This window comes from Eulemur rufifrons, chromosome 14, assembly GCF_041146395.1.
Source record: "Eulemur rufifrons isolate Redbay chromosome 14, OSU_ERuf_1, whole genome shotgun sequence".
NCBI classification, from domain to species: Eukaryota; Metazoa; Chordata; class Mammalia; order Primates; family Lemuridae; genus Eulemur; species Eulemur rufifrons.
This window is the reverse complement of record NC_090996.1, coordinates 4,370,305-4,397,500: the sequence shown is the minus strand read 5'-3', so window position 1 is coordinate 4,397,500 and position 27,196 is coordinate 4,370,305. Positions and strand designations below refer to the sequence as shown.

The 27,196-nt window shown below is 41.9% G+C and overlaps 1 protein-coding gene across 4 annotated transcripts in view; it reads left to right on the top strand.

Annotated features, from left to right (window-relative positions):
- The window catches only part of AUTS2 (activator of transcription and developmental regulator AUTS2), a 1,139,956-nt gene that overhangs the window by 803,093 nt on the left and 309,667 nt on the right, over window positions 1–27,196 (top strand). For all 4 annotated transcript variants that reach the window (XM_069486207.1, XM_069486206.1, XM_069486205.1 and 1 more), the window contains exon 5: window positions 14,910–14,939. In XM_069486207.1, coding sequence (XP_069342308.1) covers window positions 14,910–14,939 — 30 coding nt within the window. The remainder of the gene's footprint in view (window positions 1–14,909; window positions 14,940–27,196) is intronic.

The window sequence follows — 27,196 nt, the reverse complement described above, 5'->3', positions numbered from 1 at the left end:
TTGCCTGAGTCTTTTATGATCCCTGCCATCCAGCCAGGAGCTGTGACTGCTCTGTAACCTTAGATTTAAATGTGTTGCTTGTGTTCTCCTCATAGTGTTACAGAGCAGCAGAGCCCATCCATACTGATGTCTTAATATCATTCTCTCCTTCTTGGATTTATAGGGTAAAATAAACCCTCTGCCATAGAAGTGCTTATTGATTACTGAAGTACATAATAAAGCCCACGAATAAAGTAAGACCAAGTAATCGGTTCTATTCCTGGGGGATGACAATAAACCTGGCCGAGGCAGCCTCTGAAGGTTGCCTTCTGCCTTGGAGCTAGGAGGCTCCTTTTTAATTAGTTGTCAAAACAGTAAGCAGTGAATGGTAGAAACCAGACAAAAAGAGTACATACTGTATGATTTCATTTATATAAAGTTTCAGAAAATGCAAAGTGATCTAGGTGACAGAAAGCATATCAGCGGTTGAGGGATGGGGTCTGGGCAGTGTGGGGGGCACCTGAGGGAGGAATTAACCAAGGAGCACAAGGAAACGGGGGGCGATGGATATGGTCACTGTCTTGATCGTGGTGATAGTTTCACAGGTGTGTACAAGTATCTAAAAAGGTATCATAATGTACATGTTAAATAGTTTACTGATATCAATTATATCTCAGTAAAGCCACTAATAATAGTAAGCAGTGCACTCTGAAGAGATAATCCATGGCTCACTTTGTGCTAGAAAAATTTTTTGTTAGGAAGTTACATTTTGAGGAACATTTCAGAGGAACTGTGAGACTAAATTTCACCTTCATATTTAGATAAATAGGGGTTTCAGAAACTGAATGATACCATCAAAAATAAAGTTACAAGGTATAAAAAAGGCAGGACAGCCCTTTCTCCATCCCTTTTTCTGTCCTACATCTGAACCTTAAAGGTGGCTTTTGATATAATTTTTTGGTAAAACAAAGAAAATGTTTAGAAAATAGCAATAGCATTAGTTCTTTTCTCCCTCCACCCCTTCTGCCATCACATCCCACCCAGAAAAGAGGTCTACGGTGGAGAAATAAAAACTACTCCAAAATGTTAGCAGTCTAAAGGCGGACAGGCATTTTCAACACAAAGAGATGTTTGTTTTCCTTGCATTTTAACTCTTAATTTTTGACACAGTGGGGAACTCCAGCATGGCTGCCATTTAAAATGTTACAATGCCATGGTGCTCTGATTGCCTCTGTCACAGGGGTGTTGTGACTGAAGGCCAGGAGACAAAGCAAATGAGGCCAAAGACGGTGCCTGCTGCTGAAGTGCTGGTCCATTTCTCCGCATTTGAATTTGTCTTTTCTCTGGCTAACTGCTTTTCTGGCTTGACGAGGAGTCACTCAGGGAGAATGAAGCTGGAATTTGTACAACCTCTTTTCAGTACCCTTGATTTTAATCAGAAATACACAATTATTCTTTTCCTCCAACTAGAGAAACTCAATCCCCATTTTAAATTCAATTATTGTAATTGCAGCATTCAGAAAAATAGCACATTCATTTTCTAATAAGAGATTGTGGATACAAAATTACTGCATATAGTATGTCAAAACAGGAAACTTGAGACTGGCAGACCAGTGGGTGTTTTTATCTTGGCAATTTGTATTTTCTTGCAGATAATTTCTAGTAATCCTACCCTTCCTTGTTTATGATATAGGAGACTAACTAGGTTTCAAGCCATCCTAAAATAAAGACTGTTGTTGGGTACAATTTAATTTAAAATCTCAGTTACAAATATGATGAATTATAACAAGGGCAAAAGTGAAGGCAGATACCCAATAAAGAGAAGAGGAAAAAGGAACCAGCTTTGGAATCCTATGGAATGGTAGTCCAGAATGTCTTTGAATCTTCTCGAATCATCTTCCATTGCCTCAAGCCCAATTTATTTTCCTTTAGCCAGGCTTTTTACTGTCTTGCATATGTTTAAAAAAAAGAAAAAGAGAAAAAAAAGTCTGGTTGTGAGAAGTTGATAATGTGGGCATTATGTCTTAGCAATATGAGAGCACTGTTTTCCCTTTTCCTGCTTGATTTGGCTTGAACTGGGTCAAATGTAAAAAGAAAATTTTAGGATTTTGAGGTTCCTGATTTTCTTAAAAGAGTAACCTTAAAATCTGTCTGCTTTCTCCAAGTGTATGGTATTACTAATATTTTCTTAGGATATACTTTCATCTCAAAACTGTGTCCATGTCTTTCTCATAGACACATTCAGACACCTACCACTTTCCATCAACCACTGTACATTCCTGATCTCCTCAACTGAACATGTTCCATGATACCTTCTCTCAGGTATTTTGCTATTTTAATTTATTCATTCTCTCACATATATTTACTGAGCCCCTACTAGGTGTGAGGTTCAGGTGGAGCAGGATATGAGCAAACTCTGAGATATATTCAGGGAAACTGACCAACAGTGTTGGAGGTGCTAGAAACCAACAGCTACAATGCAGCCAGAGAAGGCAGAGCACTGGAAAGCTTTTATATGGAAGAGGAAACAGACATTTCCATGTGTCCCAAAAGGGGAAAAGTAGTCTGTTGAACTCTTAAGTGCCTTCTAAATGAACTTCAGTTATATTCCCTCAACTGATGCCTATTTTTGCAGTTACATCTGGGAAGTTTTATCTCTTCGCAAGGTTACTATGTTAGCTTTTGCTAGATCAATTCTTAAGTCAGCCTTGTATATAAATAATATCTGTGTGAAGGGCTATCCAAGTATCTATTAATTCTGATTGGTCAGAATCTCTGGACAAATTCTAAAGTGGCTGGCTTCCTAGTTGCACCAACAATCACTTGATTTCAAATTTTTTTTTTTTTTTTTTTTTTTTTGTGACAGGATCTTGTTCTGTCACTCAGGCTAGAGTGCAGTGGTGTCATCATAGCTCACTGCAGCCTCAAACTCCTAGGCTCAAGTGATCCTCCTGCCTCAGTTTCCAGAGACAGTGGAACTACAGGCACATGCCACCACACCCAGCTAAGTTTTTTAATTTTTTTGTGGAGTCAGGGGTCTCGCTATGTTGCTTTGACTGGTCTCAAACTCCTGGGCCCAACCTACCCTCCCGCCTCGGCCCCCCAAAGTGCTGGAATTATAGGTGTGAGCCACCACACCTGGCTAGTGTTTTTGATATTCATTCTATCTATCTATTTACTTATTTTTCTAATTTAGATTTGAGTGAACATCTTAATAATGTCCAAGCCCATAAGTCATTACTGTACTATGCATAGCTTACAAGTTCAGACTCCAGATCTTCTATCTATACATTTTACTTTAGTCCCTGTACACAGGCTATTGACTATTTGATTGAAGAATAAATCCATACTATATGCACTCCCAAAAATGTGCATCAGGACATTCTTTGAAGGAAATGTGCATCATTTCCTTCTTTGAAAGGAAATGATAGTTTCTGGTTTTGTTTGTTTGGGTTGTTGTTTCTGGTTTTATTTTTGTTGTTTTTTAAACAGGGTTCCACTCTCAGTGGGCATGATCACAGCTCACTGTAGTCTCAAACTCCAGGGCTCCAGCGAGCCTACTGCCTCAGCCTCCTGAGTAGCACTACAGGCACGTGCCACCACACTCAGCTAATTGTTAAATTTTTTTATTAGAGACTGGGTCTTGTAGTGTTGGTCTCAAACCCCTGGCCTCAAGCTATCCTCTTGCCTTGGCCTCCCAAAGTGCCAGAATTACAGACGTGAGCCACCACATCCAGCCTGTCTCTGGTTTTGTGTAGCATAGTATCAAGTCTTCAAATACCTCCCAAGCAGAAATCCTTGCAGAATATGATTTCCCCTCTGGCTATGAAATGGTACAAAACTTCAACCCAACATTTAAATAACTATTAAGTTACTAAATCGCTGTGTATGATATAACGTATCTTTCATGGAAAGACTTGGAAAAAATAAAACTATTGCTATTTCTTTCTGGCTGCTTTCACATGCTTGAACTCATTTAATTCTGACAGAAATCCTGTGGAGTGGTTATCATCCCCATTTATAGGTTTAAAAAAGCCCCCAGGCCGGGCGCGGTGGCTCACGCCTGTAATCCTAGCACTCTGGGAGGCCGAGGTGGGCGGATCATTTGAGCTCAGGAGTTCGAGACCAGCCTGAGCAAGAGCGAGACCCCATCTCTATTAAAAATAGAAAGAAATTATATGGACAGCTAAAAAATATATATATATAGAAAAAATTAGCCGGGCATGGTGGTGCATGCCTGTAGTCCCAGCTACTCAGGAGGCTGAGACAGGAGGATCGCTTGAGCTCAGGAGTTTGAGGTTGCTGTGAGCTAGGCTGACGCCACGGCACTCACTCTAGCCTGGGCAACAGAGTGAGACTCTGTCTCAAAAAAAAAAAAAAAAAAAAAAAAAAAGGCCCCCAAGATTTCAAATACCTTTCCCAAGACTGCATGTTTATTTAGTGGAGGGGTCAGAATTTCAACCTGTGTCGCCTGAGACTGAGTGAGCACTTGCTGTGCGTCAGGTGCTGTGCCAGGTCCCTCCTCTTAAGGCAGAGCCGTCCTCTGTGGAGTGCAAATAAGGCCGACCGGCTGCATTCACCGCGCTAACGGTCAGCGCAGCCTCTCTCAGTCCCAGCTTGCCGTTCCTCTCCGCCAAGCAAGCAATCAAGAAAATATTTTTTCAGGTAGTTTCTTTGTATAGTGCGTGAGACTGAGGTGGCATGTTGTACTGGCTAAGAACATGAACTTGGGAGGACAGAACTGAGTTCAGGGACCATCTCTGCCATTGGAAGCCTTAACTTCTCATCTCTAAAACGGAGCGGTTTTCCCTTCCAGGGCAATGGTTGGGATTCCTTTTTAATCAATGCCAGCTGCTGACTGGCATTTCTAGGGGGAGGGAACCACTCTGTGATCATTCCTGTGGAGGGTCCCTACCCTCAAAAAGCCGTGTCACGGACATGTGAAATGAGCCTGAGGAACCAGGCTTTTCCTGAGATGGACGTTGTCCCTTTGGCAGGGAATTCAGTCATGTAGGTGCCACTTAGCATAGAAAGCAGGAGCTGCATTCAGTATCTCACAACCTGAGAGGCTGGAAGGAGGAATGGTTTTCAGCAGCCTCATTACCTGGGGAAAAAGAACTCAGAGTTACAGGCACTTTAAGAAAGATGCTTTTACTTTGAGTGTTGGAGAAAATAGAACAATTACCTATTGAAGGCAAAGTGGATGAAAAAACACCTCTGTTCATACTACTCTGATCATTTAATCTATTCAGATTCATTCTGCGTTCCTGAAGGTGATCCAAGCCAGACTGTTCTGCTGGCTGCACCATTCCCGCCCTGGGCTAGGACGCAGGGTGACCGCCTGAGAGTCCCAGCCAAACACAGCGTTTCCTACTCGAGGAGGAGAGTCCTCAACGGGCAGTCACAGATATGTGCAGGGAATGGAAGGGGGGAGGGAGGAGGAATCCATAAATCATCAAATCATTATTGAGCATCTTTGAGGGCCCTCAAGACTGAACTAGGCCCTGTGATGATTCCGAGGGCAGCCAGACCGTGCTCTTTGAGGAGCTCACCACCTGCCTGGGAAGCAAGACTTGTACATAGGAAATCAGTGAAGGATTCTAATCTATCTAAACTAGAGCCAGGTAGCTTTCCAGCTCCGGGCTCTCACACACTTAAATAAAAATGATAGTCTTTGCTGAAGAAGGAAGGAATGAATGATTTCTAACATCTGTTGAGTGCTTCCTTGTGTCAAGCACTGTTCTAAAACATTTTTCTGTTTATTGCATATGTGCATATATATCTTATTTTATATATTTATTAACTCAATTAATGCTCTTGACAACACTATGAGGTAGATACTGTCAGAAGCCCTGTGTGACAGATGATGAAACTGAGGCATAGAGAGATTAAGTTACTTGCCGGTGGTCTCACAGACCCTATGCAGTAGAGTCGGGATTTGAACCCAGGCAGTCTGGCTCCACAGTTATATATGAAGCAGCATAATAGGGTCTTTTCAGGAGTTTGTTGGCATTTTGGTTCAGACTGAGAGCTACTGTTACCTGCTCATCTGGGTTTGGCTTCCTGAGTCTTAGGCACCCTCCCCGTTTCTACGAGAGAGACTAGCTTGAACCAACCCTCTGTGATTTCACCCCACCTCCCGCCTGGCCCTGCCAGGCCTCTCATTTGTAGTTTCTCTTGCTGAGCACATTTCTAAACGAGGACGGTTGCTCTGCTTTAAGGACATACAAATGGCTTGCCCTCACCTGTCAAGCATGATCCTTGTATTTTACCAGGCCCATTATGAACGCAATCTTTCTGTCGAAAATTTGCATACCTCCTTTCTTGAAAAGTAATGACAGCAATTTCTTTCCCTCCGCTCACTTTCTGAGTGTCTCATTTAACGGCACCTGTGAAACCGACAGGCACAGAGATGAGAAGTGAAAGAGAGCAGTTGATTAAATCATCATCAAGTCGGGCCTCAGAAAGTCAATTCTGCTTGCCGTCTGCAATGATATCCTTTTATCTTAAAGTAATGAGCTATGGCACTTTTGCATCGGGTAATGCGATAAGTTCTATTAGCATGTTCCATTTGCCTCACAAGCAAGGGCAAGTCATTTTAGCTAGCTCATATCACTGCAATCAAAGCAATTGGCTTCCCAGGCAGAGAAAAAAGGGAAAAGGCTCAGGGTGATTTCTATGGATCACAACACAGCGGAAAAAATAGACTCTTGTATTATTTTAACCCGTAGCAGACTTTTCCTTTTTACTCATCAGCAAATTTGGGTTTTATTAGCTTACACAAGGCTCCAAAAGGGAGCCAAGCTTTAGCTGAAGCAAACCTGGGGGCTCAGGCCCCACCCAAAGCAACAAACAACTATGATATGGAAAGGAAGAATTGCAGCATTACAAGGAGTCACAAATAGAACACCGCTGAGGAACAGGCGAGAATGTCTCCCTGATGATAACACGGTGGCCTCATGATAAACCCTTGCTTCCCACTGTCTTCAAAGTCATTTGTAATAGGTCCCCAGGCAGGTACGGATTAATGCTATTGATGACTTGGAATCAGTAAATCAATGACAAAGAGGAAAAGGATCTGTTGCTTAAGCTTAAAAGATCATTTACAAATCACCAGGCCCTAGACTGTCAGTTTTACCTTTGGACAAGAAACTCGTTTTTTCTGAGTTTGGCAACCACTGAGGCTTGTGGGTTTTAAGTAAATTTCATCTTTGGGGTTTACGTATGTTTATATTTGGCAAAACGTGACTTCCTTTCTTCTGAGGAAAAAGAAAGCTGAGCTCTCCAGAGATTTGTGAAATATCCACTTCTCCCCCGGCTTCCAAAAACCCAACAGTATTTTAATCATCTAAGTGTAAATTCACAGCACACAGATTGTTTTATGAAATATACCTGGATTTCAAAGTGACAAAAAGGAAAAAAATATTGAAGATTAATTAATTTGTGAGCTTTAAAACTTCAGGTTTAGACAACTCGATTTCTGTCAGTATATTTGCATTTCTAATGAGTGGTCAGGATGAACCTAGCACAGAGTAGGCACTTTAACATGATTGATAGAATGAAATACGTGATCATCTGAGAGCTGCTGGAGGCAAAACAGAAAGTGTTCCCTTAGCCCCCTCAGATCACATTGGTTATTTGAGCTCTGGCCAACTCAAACTGAGAGCTTGCAAAAATGCCAGATTCTGAGAACTCCCTGTGCAGAAATACTAGGTTATCAATATAGAATTCCAGAGGCTTCTGAAAGCTTACTCTCTGTTGTATCTCCTGAACAACTGAAGATCGGTGGACCTCATACTATTTTCAAATGGGCTCATCATGTGATTGTCAGAAGCTTTATTCTTTTGAACTATTATTTGGGACACAAATCTTTTAATTAGGCTTTCATTTTATCTGAGCTATTTTATTTGCTCAGGCGTGGTTATTGTTGAGATAGAGAGGAGGAGCCAATGGCATCATTTTACAGTCAGTGAGAATACCTCAAAACATTTTCAGGATTAAAAAGTTCTTTTTATTTCTAGGGCCCCAATAGCTTTAAATTTCACTTAAAGTCCAAACCAGTATGAGAGCAATGTAAGCAACATGAAGTGAGGGCTTTGTGGATTGATAAAAAACAGACATCACCAGATTTGCCACATGTGGCACAAAATGGCTGCCTGTTTGTGCATGTGCGAGGGATTAGGCCGATGGGAGCGGATGTTGGACTTGTTTTTAGTCACCACGCTGCTACTTCTTTAAATAAGAAAATAAGTGCCATGTTTTCTGCAGGTGGCTTCTTCTGAAATTGCTTTTAGGTGAGGGATGTCTTTACGGTCTTAGATAAACCTCCTGCCCCAAGGGGGAATCGATTTGTTTTGTTGCTGGGAAAGTTAAATTGTACTTGATGTTAGAGCTGAAGTTTACAAGTTGGGGTTCTCCCTCATTTTCCTCTCATTTCCTGTAGGCAGAAAGAAGAATAAAATAACTTTGTTCAGCAATGGCGTTCAGCCCTGACATCTTTGGTGGCAATGATAAATGGATTTGAGATACGAAATAACTGTTCCAGCAAGGTCCATTGAGCAGAATAGAGAGCAATGCCCTCCTCAATGTCATTGTGTGTGATATATTCAATGATTGCCACTTTCTGCTTAAGAATGCATTCCATCATGAGGTACCTAGAATTCCATCTTGTTCTACATTCTGAATCAGGCAGAGAGGTGTCGTAGACCTTGACTTATTTCAGTTTGAACCAGAGTCTTAAAACATAGATGTTGAGATTCCCAAATGAAAATGAGAAATGTTTGCTTTTGAGGAAGTATAATAAAATCACAATCACATCTTTTCTGGCCCTTTCAATGGAAGACATTTTCTTCTAGACCCCAACCCCAGGCTCTGCTGACAATTTTAATCCTGCCCAGTATGTTCACACATCCCCATTGCATTAAGCAGTTAAATTAGTGTTTCCTATGCTTTGTCTTTGGAATCACATGTTTTTTAAGTCATAGTTTGCTTATGCTACATAGAATCAACCACAGTTTGAACAATTCTCAAGAGTGAGATTGACTTATCAATATGATTGCCACCTCCTGTTTCCCAAAGCATGTAGGTACAAAGAGGAGCAAGGCACCGTCCTTAACCTATATGGAGCTCACTGTCTAATAGCGAAGACTATTGTGGCAAACAACTGAAATACAGTTTTCTAAGGGGTAGAGACAGAAGCAATTAATTCTTTCTAGAAGAGTATTGAAAGCTTCGAAGAGGGAACTGTTTTGAAGGTGAAGAGCAGGCTTTTAGGTAGAAACTTAAAGGAATAGAATTCCCACCAGAGGGTATTGTTAAGTGCAGAGATAGTAAGACCTGGGGGTATGAGTGAGTGTGGCTGGGTATGGCTGGAGCAAGGGATGTGTCAGGCTAGTGCTGCTGAAAATGTGGACACAGACCAGTGCCAGTCCACGAGCTGTTTGTAACTAACCTGCTATGAGATTAGTATGGCAGTTGAGAATAAGCTTTGGGCAACCTTTAGAGCAATTCAGTAGCATAATTTTATATCCTATAAATCTAATAATTAAATATTTTATATGTCTTTTTTTCTAGACATTCATTTTTTATTATATTTTACAAAAGTATTGGTCTGCAACTTATTGAAAGTTAAAGAAAACAAAACAAAAACAAATGGTCCTTCAGCACAGAAAGCTTAGGGGCATCGTGTTGACGGAGTGGTTGGAAGTTGGAGGTGGGATTGAGGTTGGAAACAGAATGTGAAGAGGCTTCTATGGTCTTGGGAAGCACCATCGTCCAGTAGAAATTAGGAAATCCACTCTGCTTAATATGGACTTGGATTAGAAAAGGGAGAAACCATAGACCCTGGAAAGCAGTCATTAGTCTGTGGTAATGCTAACATAAAACCCTGAACTAAAGCAGCAGCCATGCCATGGAGATGGAGAGTTAGAAAGTAGAATCAATAATGCAGGGCAAGAGAGGAAGATGAGTCTGCTCAAGAATGGAGTGGAGGATGATAAGACTCTTCACTTACGTGGTTAAGTGATTTCGTGGTGATGCTGTTACCAACGACAGCATGGGAGAGGGGCATTTGGAGTGAGCAAAGATGAGTCCAGATTAGATGGATACTTGAGTGTGAGGTATTCATAGCACATCAGGAAGGGGCACGTAGCAAACAGAAACATGATAATGATAAATATTTATCATCTGTGCATAGTCTGTTCCATGCATTGTCTAAGCTGTTTACATGTATGAACTCATTTTATTCTCACCTTGTTATTAGAAAATGCTATTATTAGCCACATTTTACTGGTAAGTAAACTGAGGCACAGAGAGTTTAAATAACTTTTCCAAAGTTATATAGCTGGCAAATGTGGGTATGGAGGTTTTTTAGTCTCAGCATATACATGGTAGATGGAACCAAGGGAATCTTTAAGGACTCCCCTGGAAATCACATAGAAACAATAGAACTACAAATGTAACTCTGGGGAGACAGCGACATTAAAGAATATGCATAAGAGGAAGGCCATGAAAAGATACTGGGAAAGAGCAATATTGGTGAATGTGTGCAAAGGGAAAAATTCCAGGATGCTCAGTTGAAACAATCTATTTAATAAATACTTAGCACTAGGGAATTTTTTTAATTAGATTATGCTGCAGTCCATGCAATGGATTGCAGAGCAGCCATTTTTTAAAGTGATGTTATAGGCAAATTTTACTGATTAAACTAAAATATTTGACCTGTTATATGAAAAGAAAAGCAGTTTACAAAATGCTAAGAATTCATTTTTATTTATGAAAATGTATGTGTGAAGGGTGAGGAGGAATATTTTCTCAAAAGATAAGACTGGAAAGAATTACACAAATGTGTTAACCAATGTTTACCTATGGATTGTTGACTTACAGGTGATTTTTTAAATGATCCAATAAATATGTATTTTTAAAGGGGGAAATATAGGGTGGGTTGGTTGGTGGTTTAAGGAGTAGGACTTGTCTGAGAAAGGAAAATCGTGTCTCCAGCAGTTCACTTTTAATTTACGAAACTGTAAGGGAGAGAAGGGGAAGGTGAAGTTGAGTGGTGGCTGTGTTAGGATGGCTGGAGGGACTCAGGTCAGGAACTGGTCGCTTTCTAACTCTGCATTCGGGGCCTATGTCTTAGCATGCACACTTCCTATTTCCCTCCTTTGGTCTGTGGTGGTTTAGGTCATGTCTTTGTCTGAAGACTGGGTGACCAAGAGTTTTTACCTGTCAGTGCTGTAAGGGCTACTTGTTCGTCTTCATTTCTTTTAAAATGGAGGAAAACATTTTCAACTTTTCACAAAGGCTTTGAAATCTTGTCTGGAAGAGTACTCTGTCACCTCAAGCTGGTAGTTAGTGTGCAACCTGTTTGCTAATAAACCAAAGCAGGACCCCAATGTCAAAATGCTTTAAATGGTCAAATCAGCAGGGACCCCGTTTCTGCATTTGACATGCCTTTTCCATTTCCCAGCTTCATGCAGAACATAAACCCGAATCAAGAGGTGGTTCAGTGTGAACTCTTATAAATTGGAGTGGGTATCTAGGGACTGGGGAGCAGACACTTCTTCTTTTAACCTTTGAAGACCAAGAATCATTTGGTCAAAACTCCACAACATATTGAACTTAGGGTGTGAAAGCTGTGTAGTGTATTAAATGTGAATTTGAGACCATGAATTCTACCCACACTGACTCTATAAAACAGCCTCCCTTTTTCATAAAGCAGGCCCATAAACCGCTGCCAGTGAAGCAGAAAGACTCCTTAGGACTGTGGCTCGCTTTCCGTCTGGGGTTGTCAACAAACCCCCTTTATGAGTGGAATAGACCTCTTGTATGTGTCGAGCTTCTGGCTTTTTACAGAGTGTGTTAGGAGCCAGGCTAGGCAAACGTTAGGCGCTGTTTGCTGAGTGCATTTATTGCCTTTGCATAATTTATGAGCTGGAGGGGTTGACCATCATTCGTCTCTGCCAGGGGCTGGCACTCGAGGCTCCAGAGAGTGGAGCTGTAAATTGGATGGTGCGCTCCTGCTGAGCTCACGGCAAAGTCCTCGGGTCAGTATGGGAATTTAATACCAGAAATGGAACTGTTTTCTCAGCGCACCATGTGGGCCCCAGTGCAGCAGAGACTGTTTTGGCAGACTCTGCGACTGGCCTTGTCGAGGAGCTGTCACTCACCCGGCATGTTATGTGGGGAGCCTGAGCATTTTTAATCGGCTTGGCATCCGTGCTGCTTCCATAATGGATACCAGTAGGTCTCAGTTCTTCACCATATGCTTAACTCTGGAGACAAGGTGCTTCTGGGTATATCAGTAATTACTTGATGCAGAATTAAGTGGACCTTGAAATTAGAACTGGACTGTTGGAAAGCAGGAAGCTTAACACTTTGATAGAAATAACCATTCCCAGGGACATACTGCTGTTAGGATGGGGGTGCACAGTGGTGGTTCTTCCCAACTTCCCCACTCGCTCTCCCCCGTACACACCAGATCCTTGGGGTGTGGGCAAATGCTATGCCACAGCCTTCAGCTGTCATTGATTACCTCACAAGGAGAGCTGTGAACATCTGGGAAAGTGAGCCTGCCTGGCAAAATACTCTTCTCTCTTCCACCCTCCTCCTGAATCATGCATTGCCACTCTTGAAAATGTGCCCGGACCTTAGGAACTTCAAGGAGAGCTTAATTAAAGGCAATGGAGAGATTGCAAAATCAGGAGAACACTGTTGTTCCTCATCCATCTGTTGTTGTTCTAGGCCTTCAAAGTCTTTATCTCACCCATTTTCTTTCTCAACTCATTTGATTTATTATAATAGAGAAATCATTCATCAGGGCAAAATAATGTAACTTTAGACAACCTGAGGTCAGAAGCATAGTTGAAAACAATGTAGTCGTACTTGTGTAAATCACTGTCACTAAATATCTGATAACGCTATGGCACTGAGTAGCCAACGGAAGAAGTAGAAAATGTAAAATCCTCTAGTGTGTAAGATTGGGATGTAAGTTTTTAAATGCTCATAGTACAGAATGCTGAGTCTGAAAAGAGGAAGTAGTCCCTAAATTGTATCTTACGATAGCAAGATATCCATTTGGATAGGGCCTTTGTTACTTTCCATGGAAAACACTCTAATAGTACCTTAAACAATATGGTAACTTAATGTTTTCTGAACAAAAAAGTCCAGAGGGAGTCTCTTCTGAGATGGGTTCAGGGGCTCAATTATGTCAGACTTTTCTTCCCTTGGTCCCACCATCTTGTTTTTGTACTTAGCCTTTTTGCCTAAAAATGATTGCAAAGATGACTGCTACAGATCCAGACATCATGTCCTTATATAATCATGTTCAAAGGCGAGAGGCAGGTGGTTCTTGCTTTTCTCTTTTTACTCAAGAGAAAAATTTTTTTTTCTAAAACCCTCAGAAGACTTCAAAATCTTAATCACCAAAGATGGGTCTTATGACTACTCTTAGTGGCAAGAAAAACTGGGAAAGAAAATGTCTGGCTTTTTTAACCTCAGAGTGTCAGGAAGAGGTACAGGCTAGGGAGAAGGAAGTTGTAAATGGCTATGGATATCTAGCCAGCAGTGGCTGTTCTACAAGCAAATTTATTTCCCATTTCTGTTGGTAGTTACATCAACTCCCATGTCCAGGTGGCCACACTAAAAAACCTTGGCATCGCCCTGGTCTCATCCCTGTTACTTACTTCCCATATCCGTGTGTTGTCAAATCCTGTGGTTCTACCTCAGAATTGCTATGCCATCTGTTTCTCCCTTTCCCAAACCATGGCACCACCCTGTTTAGACAATGTAATAGTCGCCAAACTGCTTTTCCTGTGACCTGTTTCTTCCCCATTGTGCACACTCTTTTCATCATCCCATGGAAAGAGTCATCTTAATGGAAACAGCTCTGATCATGTCACACCCCTGCTCAGTGTTTGTGTTCAAGCTTCTTGTCTACTGCTAAACTGAAGGCTACTCTAGGACCAGTCCTACATCTTGGTTGAATTTCTTTTTAGCTTAATAGTACCTTATCAAGGGCTGTTGAGTGAATGAATGGCTATGTTTATCTGCTGAGCAATTACTCTAACAAAACACATCCCCCATTTTTAATAGAATATTCATTAACAAAACATTCTTGATTTTTTTTAATTTTTTTTATGTCTAATGAGGAATTTAAAGCTTTAGGTTAATTATTAATTATCATTCTCTAGTTGTCCCAAACCCAGCTCAACAGTTGGAATTTGGGATCTGTTAGATACGGTGTGAGTCTATGGCCCTAAAGCTTTTTTTTTTCTTTCTTTTTTTTTTTTTTTTTTTTTTTTTTTGCTTATACTGTTGATTGATACATTACTGTGACCTTTTGTAATTGTCTTTGGCATGTTTGTTGTAGCGAAGGTTCCTTCTATTCTCAGGGCTTCTAAACTATGGAAAAGGTAGCCATCAAAAGTGGTGAGCCTTGCCCATTATGTTCTGTTTCTTTCAAAGTCCAAATGAGAGAATACAATGCCTAGAGGTTTACCTGTTTTCCTTTAGAAAAGCACCAGGAGAGATACAGCCATTTACGTTAGGTGAAGGTAGAATTTCTTCATTAAGAATTGATTTTGCTCTGAATCCCATTAAATGATCTTGATTCACCTTAATCCCACGGCAGGCTGACTCCTAGAGGGGCATCCGTTGTGCTGTAGGGTGGGGGTGCCCCTGGTGTGATTGGGCACCGTGTCAGAATACAGGCATCAGATGAGATCAACAGAACAACTTTTTGCATCTGAACAGCATTTTGCTTCTGATTCTGTTTACTAGTACTGGAGCCGAAGAAACTCTTTCTTTCTAGCTTAGACGACGTTTCTTATTTCTTTTATCTGTCTTGCCCTTTTGAGGGGGGTGAAGAGTGGGTATCAAAAGCAAAAACATAATCCTTGTACTAACACTTATTCTCTTGTCTTCATTTTCAGTGTGACAGTGACAGTGACCAGGAAGAGAAGGTAAGACCCCCTCCCCCATCGTGGGCACAGCACATAAGACACTGTGAACACCATAGTCCTCCTACACACAGCTGCAGGGTGGGATGCCAGCTTCATGTTGACAGTACCTTTTCTCTTCTGGAAAAATGGGCATTATTCACACAGTGACATTTTCTATGATAAAATATGTTTAGTTTTTGAGATACTCTTTTTTTTTTTTAAACGAGTACTTTAATATTGCATACATGTGACACTGAGTTTTCACTTTATGCAAGATGACTCATAGACTCAAAAAACATTTTAAAAGAAGAAATTATTTTAATAGCTATCTGATTTTTTTAATCCATGATGGGAACATTAAACTTGCTAGTATGTATTTATAAAGTCATTTCTGTATTCATTTTACTGACCCATAAGCTTTTCCTGCTTTTCTGTACATATTGGCCTTCTTAAAAGAATCTTAATGAATGTGTCTAGGAATCTCATCATGGGTAGGGATGGGCGGCGGAGCTCAGATGGGAACTTCTCTCTTCTCATCCGGGTGGATATGCAGGTAGGAGGACAATTCTTCCTGCAGGTACATACTCTGGCCACCGGCCTCTGTGTATCCAATTCAACATGGATCAAGAAAAGGAGCTCAGTTTCAGAGCTTCCAGAAGATTGGATCACAACCTGGTAAACTGGGCTTTCTGCTGCGTAAAGCAAAGGGATAGTTTGTTTGTTTGGTCGTTTTTTTTGTTTTGTTTTGTTTTGTTTTTTCTCTCCCCATCCCCAACCAAATTTCTTTCCATTTTTACTGCTGCTTTGTGTATTTCGAAAAGAGTTACCTGAATATCATGGTTCTGTATTGCTTGGCACTGAAAGGATGGATTAGACCTCCCTTCCCCATTTCTGGATCTGTCCTGAGCCCTCTTCTTTGAATTTCACCTCCTACGTGCTTGCGGATTTTACTCAGAATCCTGTGGTTAGTGTTTAGTGGGATCTTTCCAACAAGCCCAGAATTTTTCCCTCCTTCTTTGCTGCCAGCCTCCAAGAGAGATCTAAAGGCTCTTGTTCTGTACTGTCGTTAATTTGAATTCAGCATATGTAGCCTGTTATAAAATGCGAGACATCATCATTTGAGCAGGTCAAGCATATTCAGATGAAGACAAATGGTGCTTATTTGATTTCCTTAAAATCAGGAAATGAAAAAAGTGCTCTCTGGAGAAATCATGTTCTGCCTGACTTGGATGATAGACCAATGCATGTCCCCCAGATAAGAACAGGCTCTCGCCTTGAGGTTTTTATCTCTGAAGGACGGCCAGGACTGTCAGCTTGCTGACATGTGCATTATCCATGTCATTTTAAACAAAGTGACCTATGGAAGGGTGCGCTGTGCTGTGACATGGTAATGGGCTGTTGGATGACAGCGAAAGTACACACTGGAAAGGGGGCTGTGGATTATTCTTTTGTTTAACTGACAAGTAGGAGCTTCCTTCCTCCAGCCCCCCGGAGTCTTAGCTCCTTGGCAGTTGGACCTCTGGTGTCTCAGACAGCCAGCGTGTAGTGGGTGCCAGGGACTTGTGCATGGCAGTAATGGTTCAGTGTTGGAGGTGTGGTCACTGGCTACCCAAGCCCCCCAGGCCACGTTCCCACATGGCAGTCAACATCTCATATGATCAGGTGTCACTGGGACCCAGGGAGGGACTGGTACCTTCTGGGAATTCGGGAAATCTGTAGGTGATGGTTGATCTCGCTTTCTAGGTCTGTGCTACTTTCTCCAAGAGGATGAGCTTTATTCAGGGTTTCACAACTGAGCAGACATTGTTTCTTTAAAAGAAAATGTTAACTCCAGAACCAGCACCAGTCTTCAGCAGTGCTGAAAGGTGGTAAGGATGCCCAGTTTTGCATTCCTGGTAAGCATCTTGATCAGTGGTCTCCACCTGGGATACTCACCCACATCACCTGTGGAGCTGTTACAAATCCCAATGCCTCGGCCTCATCCAGGTCAGTTGCCTCCAGCTGGGGCTGTCCCACACCACTAGTCTAGATGATCACCTAACTCTAGTAATTTCTAGAAGTAAGCCACCAGTGGTTGTCAGAGGGACCTTGGGGCCAAGGTGCTTCCTGCATACTGATAGCACCCCAACTAGTCCTTTCCTGCAACCTGAATTCTCAAGTCATTGTTGCCTGGGTTTCCATCTCCAAGTGCAAGAAGCAGCAAAGATGAGTGTTGGGAAGGCAGCCCACATCCACCACTCTGAGTTTGGGTTGATTTCAGGGCAGTAAAAGAGATACGCATGTGTCTGTAGGCAAGTCCAAGAAGGTGGCCGTGGCAGGAAGGGAAGGAACAGTAAAAGTGCTCCTCCAAAGCACGGCGCACCTCTTGCTTTGCCCCCCCTGGTCATTCATCCTTTTGACTGTGGCAGTCCTGCAGGTCTTCTTCCCAAGCTGCACCACAGCCAGCACTCACATCATCTGTCCCTGCCCCAGACCATTTCTCCAGTGGGTTCCTGGCAGGAGCAGTCAAGACTGTAATCGCCATCGTGCCTGCTCGGCGCTGTTGTAGTTCGGACTGTCAGGCTTCCCGTCTTGACTGAGATTGTCCGGTGTTTATCACTGTCTTGAACACCATGCTCCCAGACTTCTGCTCTGTCGGAGCCTGGCCCCTGGCAGCCTCCTCTGTACTAGAACCCCTTGCCTGGGCCCCGCTTGGAGCCCCAGAGCTAACCAGGGCTGCTTTCATGTGCTGCTTGGAGGATTCGCATTCAAATCTAAATTGCTAATGGTAGAAAAGATGCCACTCAGTGTCCTGGGAACCCTTCAGCAAGCCCCACCAGGGATGCTGTTGGAGGCAAAAATGAGACTTGTAGGAAACCCGCTGGGATTTCTCTCCGGAAGACCTGTCATTCTCTTGCTCCGCAGGGATTCTGCAGAACCGGCGGTCTAAAATTAGGGTACTGTATTTCACACAGCTGACTGAATTAAGATAAACTCTGCTTTCCTCTGATATGAAGCTGTAATTTATAAAATGATACCCTTACTAATTAGTGTGGAAGTGACTGGGAAAGGGGCTAAAAAAGCAGAGCTTTCCCTAAGTGCGGGAGACACACTTGCTTGTGGAGAAGGCTTTGATGAGACACTAAGCAGAGTCTCTTCCTTAGCCGCCCCTCCCAGCCACGTGAATACGTTTCCCAGCAATGTCAGAGAACCTGGAGGACTTCTGTGAAGAGTAAAAATCAGGTGGGGAATTAGAGAAGGCTGTGAACACTCTTTATCTTAGATGTGGGATTGTTCTTCATTGTAGTTAAAGCAAAGAAAAGAGGCAGCACTTGGCACCTTAATCACCCAAATTAAGCAATTATTCCAATCCCCCACTTGAAATGAATTGGTATCATGAGAACAAAGAAGCAACATGCATATTTCCACATATTTGGCCTATATTTTCTTTTGTTTCTTCTCTTTCTCTACCACTGGCAGAGCTGATTATACTAAGAAGTACCCCGTATTTGGTTATGAAGTTAATGTGGAGATTAAAAGTAATTCTCTCTCCTCCCCACTTCCTTTTGTGTATGTATGTGTGTGTGTTGTGTGCCAGAGCTGATTGGAAGGCATACTGCCCAGTGGTCAAGCATTTGGGCCTCGGTCTGTGACCTGGCTTGTTTCTGACTCTGTCCCTTAGTATTTTGTTGCTGTGGACAAGCCTTGGTTTTCCCATCTGTCAAATGGGGGTGAAAACAGCTCTACCTATAGTCTTAAAACAGTTAAATGAAGACATTTGGCACTGTGCCAGGTCTATAATAAGTGCTCAATAAACATTAGCTTTTGTTAGTTTTGCTTGGGGCAAAATGAGAGAATCGCTTGAGAAAAGAGGAAGACTCTGCTCAGCTAGAGAACCTGCCCGAGGCTTTCACTAGAACCTGGGGCTCGGCCTCTGTTCCAAGGGCACTTCTTCCTGATCCAGGCTGAATGGAAGTGTTGTTAAATTTTGAAGAGTCCTGAACAATGTTTTTTAACCCCTATCCAAACGTCAGGCCTTCCCCTGGCATAACCTGGAGCCAAGAGCAAGTATGCTGTCCTGGAAGGGTCAAATAGTGATCAGGGGATTGCACAGTCCTTGTCCCTGCAGCAGCTGTTCCCAGATGGCAAAACTATCAGTTCTCAGATACCCATCATGGGAGAGAGGTTCCGATTCAGTACGTCTGGGATGAGGCCTGAGCATCTGTATTTTTTAAAAAGCTTCCTACGTAATATTGGTACACAAATTGGTTTTGAGAACCACTGCTTTATACCAAATGTCAAAAAGAAACATTTTCTTTCCCCATGTTTAATGCCCTTTAAATGTTTACTGCTTAGGAGAAAGACTTGAAAGCTATAGAGATGTTATGTGTGTGTGTGCATGTTGTCTGTAGATATATGGTAAAAACATACATGCAATACCCACATACACAATCTCATAGAAATGAACCTTTCTCCTTTTTCGAATAAAGCTTTTTAGTATGACTCCTGATTGCAGTTTCCCCTCTCTATGCTGTTAACAATAGGAACGACCACCTGGAGAGGGTTGCTGCGTTCCTGGGCTTTGCTTTGGTACTGTGTCCAGGACCCAGGACAGCCTGCTGGACACTGGCTGACTGCGAATGCAGTACCACCGGTTTTCCTTGCCTGCTTCCTCTCTCCCCACATGCACACACTTTTTGGTGCATTCTCATTTTTTAATTCCTGATAAAAGTTGCGTTTGCTCATTTGTGTTCACTTGTGTGGGAAAGGGACAGCTTCTAAGAAAAGCAGCAAAGAAAACCAGCAGAGGCTTATATTCCTAACTCAACACAAACCACATGCCTAACTTGGCTCATGGAGGACTCAGAAACTGCTGAGACGTCAAACTGAAGACTGGGCATGTGGCTTGTGCTTATAGTGGAAGAGTCCCATCCCTTAATTGGCCACGTTTCACACTTGGTAAAGTTTGTGCACCCTCAGCAACATTCCAGAAGCTCAGAAGGCCCTCATTGTTGCTTGTGGAACCCCCATCGTTGGATTTGAAATAGGACATATTCTGATCAGGAGACAATTTAGAGGTACTATCCTATTTTGCTGCTAGAAAGGAACTTTCTCCACCCTTTCAAATTTCGCAGCAGCAAAGCAAACAGCCATTGCCCAAGGAAAGAGAAAGGACCCATGTTCTTATCCTTATATCCCTAACATTTTGCACAGTGCTTGGCATGAGTTAGGTGTTCAATTTCTGCTAAATTTGCATTTCGTCTCCTGGGTACTCATCTCCAAATGGAGGGGATAAGTGAACCAAGTTCAGAAGACTGGTACTTGAACCTGAATGCACCTCATACAATCCCAGTGTATTTCCTGGACCACATCAAATGTGGGGTCTCTTCCTCAGGCTAATGTATTTCTTTTACAATTTTTTCTCGTAAAACATTTCTAAGCCATTTGTAAGTTTTCTAACTTATTTGGGCAATTTCTACTGTTCTTGGCTGAATTTCAAGAGCTTACCATTTTGGATACCTGATTTCCATAATGCCCATCCACTCAACCTCTTCTACCTCTCCAAGATTATGTCTGGTTTAAAATGACATTTTATTGTTCTTCCAACATCATCGTATTTCTAGTTGGCTTAATTACATTGCATACATCCAAAATCCCTATTGATACCCACCCTTGGATTAAATTCTACTGTAAATTATTTTAAATCCAGAATCACACAAAGTTCTTTTTTTCATGACAGTTTCAGGCCAAACCAAAAATTACTTCACTTAATGTGTATGTACAATAATTTGTCTTATTACTACCATGATACAGACCTGAGAAAGGCAGAGGTTATAAATGTACAGATTCTCAATGAAATGTAGATCAACAAAATAAATGCTTGGGAGTTACTAGAAATTTGTCACACATCTTCAGCTAAACTCATTTCTTCAAATGAATAGTGAGAAGAAAGAGTGGATTCTCAATGTCCTGTTGCTCATAGTGGGTGTGTAATGGAAAAGGATGCTCAGAAGACCTGGTTTCTAATGTCTCACTAACCAGCGGTGTGGCCTTGGGCAAGTTACCTAATGGTGATGAGCCTTAGTTTTGTCATCTGTAAAATGAGGCTGGATTCAATGATCTAGCTTTGACTATCCTGATTTTCCAAGTAGTTATTTACCTAGGCCCCAACAGCATGGCAGAACCCAGAGAGAAATTAACATGTGATTGTATTTTCTCTTTGCCAAAGTAGAAAGGAGATTATGTAAGAATTGGCTCCATTCTTTCATCTCTTTCAAATTCCTAAGAGAATAAACATAGTGGACACACTCGGGTACATCTGTGTTGACTCTTTAGATTAACTGAAGGAAACTGATATATAGGCCTGATGGCTAAACAGGGTCATTATCTGTTTGTTGGCTCATTCATTCAGTCATACGTATGTACTTGTTTTTTTCAAATATCTACTGATGGACTAACATGAGCATTGTAGTCCCTGTTAGGACTTCCAACATGTACCTGTCAGTAGGCAGCAGAGCAATTAGTTTAATCTCTGTTCCTCAACTACTGTAAGTATTTAGGAAAGCACGGGAACAAGGTAGAGAGCTGGCTTACGTAATGTGTTTCAAGAATTCACTCAGTTGGTAATGAGTATTATTTGACCTATAGAAGGACTTCTAGAAACATCTGGGAGTGAGTACATGATTCTGCATTCCCAGAGAAAAGGTCCTGTTGCTTTCTTTTAGAATGAGCCATTGCCTTGGATTTTATGGCTTACCAGGAGGGAAGGTTGCAAAGCCAAGAAGGAATTTGGTGGAGGTGATAACTATCAGCCTCATGAAACTGACCATGAACCCTGAGCAACCTGATACCAGGAGGTCATTAGCAGAGGCATTTGTACTGGCAATGGCCTTTAACAACATGCTTTATGCTCTTGGCTTCTCGTGGAGTAGAACCTGGGATGCTCTTTTGTTGTCGGAAGAGTCTGTCTTATTCTGTAGTAGGAATGAGAAGTGTTTGGTCCTCGGGTGAAGATATAAGAATTTCATTTTGCTCATGCACATATGTATTTGTTTATGAATGTTCCTCACAACTGTGCCATTCTAGGGTGATAAATATAAAATGTCTATATGAGGATGTATTAGTAATTAGCCAAACTTTATACTTTTGGGCCTTTAGGAAGTCCCAAAATTTAATGGATAAGTGGACTTTTCTTTTTTATTTTGTAATCAAAGTTACAGCTGGGAAAGTCAAATTGTCCCCCTTCTGTACATCACAGAGCTTTTCCCTGTTAGTTTTCATGAGGATCATGTTGAGCAGTGCTAGCTATAGACCTACGTGACATCTTCAGTTTCCTAAAGAACCAGAAGGCACTTTCTCCATTGTTGTTCCAAATTCAGCTTGATTCATGATCTGCCAAGTATATGCATGTTTATGGAGGCCATGAATGGAGTCTTTGAAATAAGGACTGACCAGGAACCCCTGGTGGTTACAGGACCCAAGGGGCTGAGTTTGGGCTTCATCTTTTCTTTCTGGCACTCAGTGGTTTTTCAACTCCCTAATTTCTTGGTCTAAAAATACAGATGCTACTAATTTCTTGGGCCAGTGAAGAAATAAGATTAGGGTTAATAAAAGTAACTAATAATAATAAGAAGCACCACTTCACACTGAAGAGAACATTGTATTATTCAAAACACTTTTACAAATATCATTTTATGTGATCTGATTAAATATTTACTGGGAATCTATATGGATCCTCATATACAACATTGTTGATCATCTGCAATGTGCCAAACTCCATGTCAGGTCTTTTCAAGGTCTTTGTCTTAAGCAGGTGCCATCATTTTACAAATAAAGAAAATGAAACCAGTGATGGAGCGGAGATATAAGCTGTGTCTTAAGATTCCAGGGTCTGGGCCTTTCTCCCATGTCATGCTGCTGCCTATATGTCAGGGTGAGTTGGGATATACCTAGAAGTACCACTGGAGAACTCTTGCTATCTTCCTCTCTGTGCCTCACCCTCTTTGTGCTACAAGAGATCTGGATCCTACTTATCAATCCACTCTCACCCCCACCCAGACAACTCCATTAGTCTTCTAAAAATTTAAAACATGGCAGTCATTTAGTAAACACTGAGTGAATATAATTTGGATGAACTGACAGCTTAAATATATAGGCTCCTCTGAAGTGTGACTTTCTTTTCTTTTTCTTTTTTTTTTTTTTTTTTTTCTTTTTTTGCCTGGGAATCAGTTATCCAAGGTGAGAAGGGAAGAGCGATATACATGTTATATATTTTAACTCTTACAGATGAGTGGCAAAGTCAGCCTTGTGGGACACCATGATTAGTTAGGGGTGCAGGCTATACCAACCAGTGGACTAAGCATGACTCATATTTGGACACAGATCTCAAACTTCATTTGAGTGTTTATACAGATGTGTAAACACTTAATATTTTATTAAATCATAGGCTCCCAGTAAATACCCCATATCTAGCAGGTACCTGACACACAGTAGGTGCGCCATAAATATTCGTGTTATACCTGGAAGTTGCTTTCTTGATTATCTAAGCCCCAGAAAGGAAAAGGGACTTGCCACCATGACCCAAGTAGTCTGAGGAACAGCTGGGCCTGGAACAGAAATTTCTGAGGTTCCAGCCCAGAGCCTCTTGCATCCCATGTGGTCTCTGCAGACTGTTTTCTCCTTCTGACCAGCACGTATAGGAAGAAGGCATAGATACTACCATGGCTCCAGAACTGTACCCTCCAAGGTGATTTTGCTCTCAGTTATCATTCACCCCCTCAAGAACACTCTTGTCCATCCCCAGACATTGATTCTCACCCTTAGAGAGGACCTCTGGGTTCATCAAGGCCACAGCAAATGCTGCATGGAGTATTCTGCGGCCCAAATGGTAGTAAATATCCGAAGCAGCCATGTCTATGTTAAAGATTATGTATTTGCCACTAAGGGGGGGAATATAGTGCTTATCGGCTGCAGTGCGTGCCGGCTGAGCTGATTACGGCACAGCACTCTGTCAGCCAATGATTTGTCCTGTCCTTTATCATCTGTGTCACTCAGCAGTGGGCTGGCGAAGGGAATGGATCGCCCCCTTCCCTTTTTTTGTACCCATTTCGTGTAGAAAATTTGTATTTACTTTGGGAGTGTAATTTGTTCCTCATGGATAATGTGACCCTGAGCGGAGCTGGATCATGGGTTAGTTGAAGTGATATTTTCCGCTAATGGTAGTCGTACATCATTGCTGTCAGCTCGGGTTAGGAGGCAAGCACATTACAGCTCCATTTTACCTCTGCAGGCATCTGGGATTATTTGCCATAACCGAGTATGACATGACCGCACTACAGAGTGCATTAAAATTTTACTGGCTTCTCAGGCAGTTCCCGGCTCCAGTGTGTGCTTTAGGCAGGCAGTCTGATGGGGAGCCCAAGAGCCCTGACTTCCTGCTCAGAGGTGCTGCCGGATGGGGGTGGGGCGGCCTAAGCAGGGGCTGCCCTCCTCTTGCCTTGAGAAAGAAGCCAGGAAAGACTTTGTGGGGAGCCAGCCAGGCCTCTGGAAATCCCAGACTGGCAGGTGACAAGCTCCCTTGTGCATTATAACCAGGGGCTGCCCACAGTGGCCACTGCAGTCTCCTCTCTCTCCTTGATGCTTCAGCCCCCAAAGTAGATTGGGCAAGAGCTCTTTCTCCAAGGAGAGCCCAGGGTAAGTGTAAGTCTCTGCCATCACTTGGGCTGATTTTTATTGTTTTTGTCTGCCTGTGGTCACACTAAAGAAAGGAGGCATGGGTCCTCACTGTGGCAGAATGTGTGTCCATCCGTGCAGCTGCACTGAGCCTGAAATTCTCTTCAACCCAGTTTGAAATGTTTGCCAAGGTGTTTTGCACATTATCTTATGCAGTCCTCATACCAGTCCAACAAACCATAGGCATGTTTAACCCCATTTTACTTATAAAGAAACTGAGGTTCAAAGAGATTGAGTAACTTACATCATACAGTTTATGTTGGCAGAAATGGGCTTATGACTTCAAAGCCTATAAAGTTTCTAGTGTTCCATGCTACAGAGAGATAAAAATAACCATTATTTAAATAATGCTTACAAATGCTTTATATATATTGCCTTGTTTAATCTCCACTACTACTCTAATAAGTGGGTGCTAATATTATCCCCAGTTTACAGTGGAGGAAACTGAGTCACAGAGGTGTGACATAACATGTGCAAAGTCTTGCACCTGCTCAGTGGCAGAGCCAAGTTTCACACCCAGGTTGTCTGGCAGTGCTCCTAGCCACTAAGCTGGACTCTCCTTCACGCCACATTCTAATGAGCCTGAGAGCGGATAGGAAAAGACCAGGGAGAATAGTAATATGTTAGAATAAAAGGAAATATTCAAAGAGTATTTTATCACTTTCAGTTGTAACTCAAACTAACATCCAACAAAATACCACTCAGAAAAGATGCTCTGTGATAAGCTTTAATTAATTAATAAGTCCCATTTGTAGTTAACACAATACTTGCATGCAAATGATGCCTCTAAGTTGTTTGAAAGGCATTTATTTTGATAGGTTAAGACTAAGCAGTCACTCTGGCAAAATGCTTTATTTTTTTATATTGCTTAGCATCCTTTGTTGTTCTTGTTGGAAAGGCTGTAATAAACTTACGCTGAATCATGTTCTTTAAAAAGACGATTTAAGGTTGTCTCCCAGCAATGAGTGGGGTGTGGATCTGGGCCCAGAGTCTGCCAGATAGAATCAAAGGATCACAGATTCCATATTGGTGGATTTTGGATGCTGGACACTTAAATGTACCCACATGCCCATAACGTGGACATTTCCTTTTGTTCTGCCACAGAAAAACCCCTTTCCACTTCTCTAGCCTCCTCATCTCTCTCTCTTACAAGCTTGAGATATTACCCCTCCTGGACAGAATGGACAAGCTGCTCTTACCATTGGCTGTGTACATGGTAGGGTCGTAATTCATGAAGTTATTCAATAAACCAGACATAAAATGAGTTATACTTTGTACCTTCAAGGCAGTTTTTAAAATGCTGCAGTAGAAGAGCCGTAGATAAGCATGGCTTTTCTCATTGAGAAATTTAAAATTAAGTTAGCACAATAAGGATTGTGTTTCCTAGGTCCCACTCCCCTCCTTGGGCTCACAAGCACACACATTGATCTTTCCTGCTGGATTATAGTAGGTCCAGAGGATTGACCTGAGTTTCTCCTCTTGCCTTAGATCCAATCACTCAAGTAATAAAGAATAAGAACAAAAGTATTGATCCAGTCATCGAAAAGTAATTATCCCTCTCAGATGGTTTGTTTAGAATGCAGCGATAATTTTAAATAATGTATTCCTAAGAGACAACATGACAACATATGTGGATTATTTACTTTGTTTAAGTAGGATTACACTTGTACCCTCATCTCTTTCCTGGACCTCCAATGATGTGCAAGTAGCCCCACTGTAAGAGCAGACATTGAAAAAAATTCAGAGTTTACCCAACAAATCAGTTACTAAGCAACTATTCATTATAAAGGTATTTATTAACCTTTTGTAGCTAGATTAATTTTCAACTCTTAAGTTTTAACAGGCCCGGCATGGTGCCTCACACCTGTAATCCTAGCACTCCGGGAGGCCTAGGTGGGAGCATCGCTTGAGCTCAGGAGTTCAAGACCAGCCTGAGCAAGAGCAAAACCCTGTCTCTACAAAAATAGAAAAATTAGCCAGGTGAGGTGGCATGTACCTGTAGTCCCAGCTACTCGGGAGGCTGAGGCAGGAGGATCACTTGAGCCCAAGAGTTGGAGGTTTCAGTGAGCTATGATGATGCCACTGTACTCTGTCTGGGACGATGGAGGAAGATTCTGGCTCAAAAAAAAAATTTTTTTTTTAACAGCTTTGGCTGTGTTTAGCAGGATATTTTTAAGACTTTTTGTTTCAGATAACATAAATCAAAGTCAAACTAACAAATAAGGAAATGCGTAGGCTTTTGGAATTCAAATAAATGTTGAAATAATCAAACCATCTGATATGCCACTGAACATCAGAAACACTGAACAGGGAGTTAAGTCCCCTTGTTTCTTTGTCTCTACTTCTCTTTGTCTACTTGAATCTTGAATATTTCTGAGACTTCGTTTCTCCTTTTGGTGGGAATCATGACTTATCCACATTTCAGCTTTTGCCAGTGGCAGAGACTGTCTCTCCTTTTCCACTGCAATTACTAAGATCTAAGGAAGGGATTCTGATTGGCTGAGATTAGCTTAGGTGTTGGGATAGGTTCTCAGGAAAGTCTGGCCTAGATCAGGTGCTTATGCCTG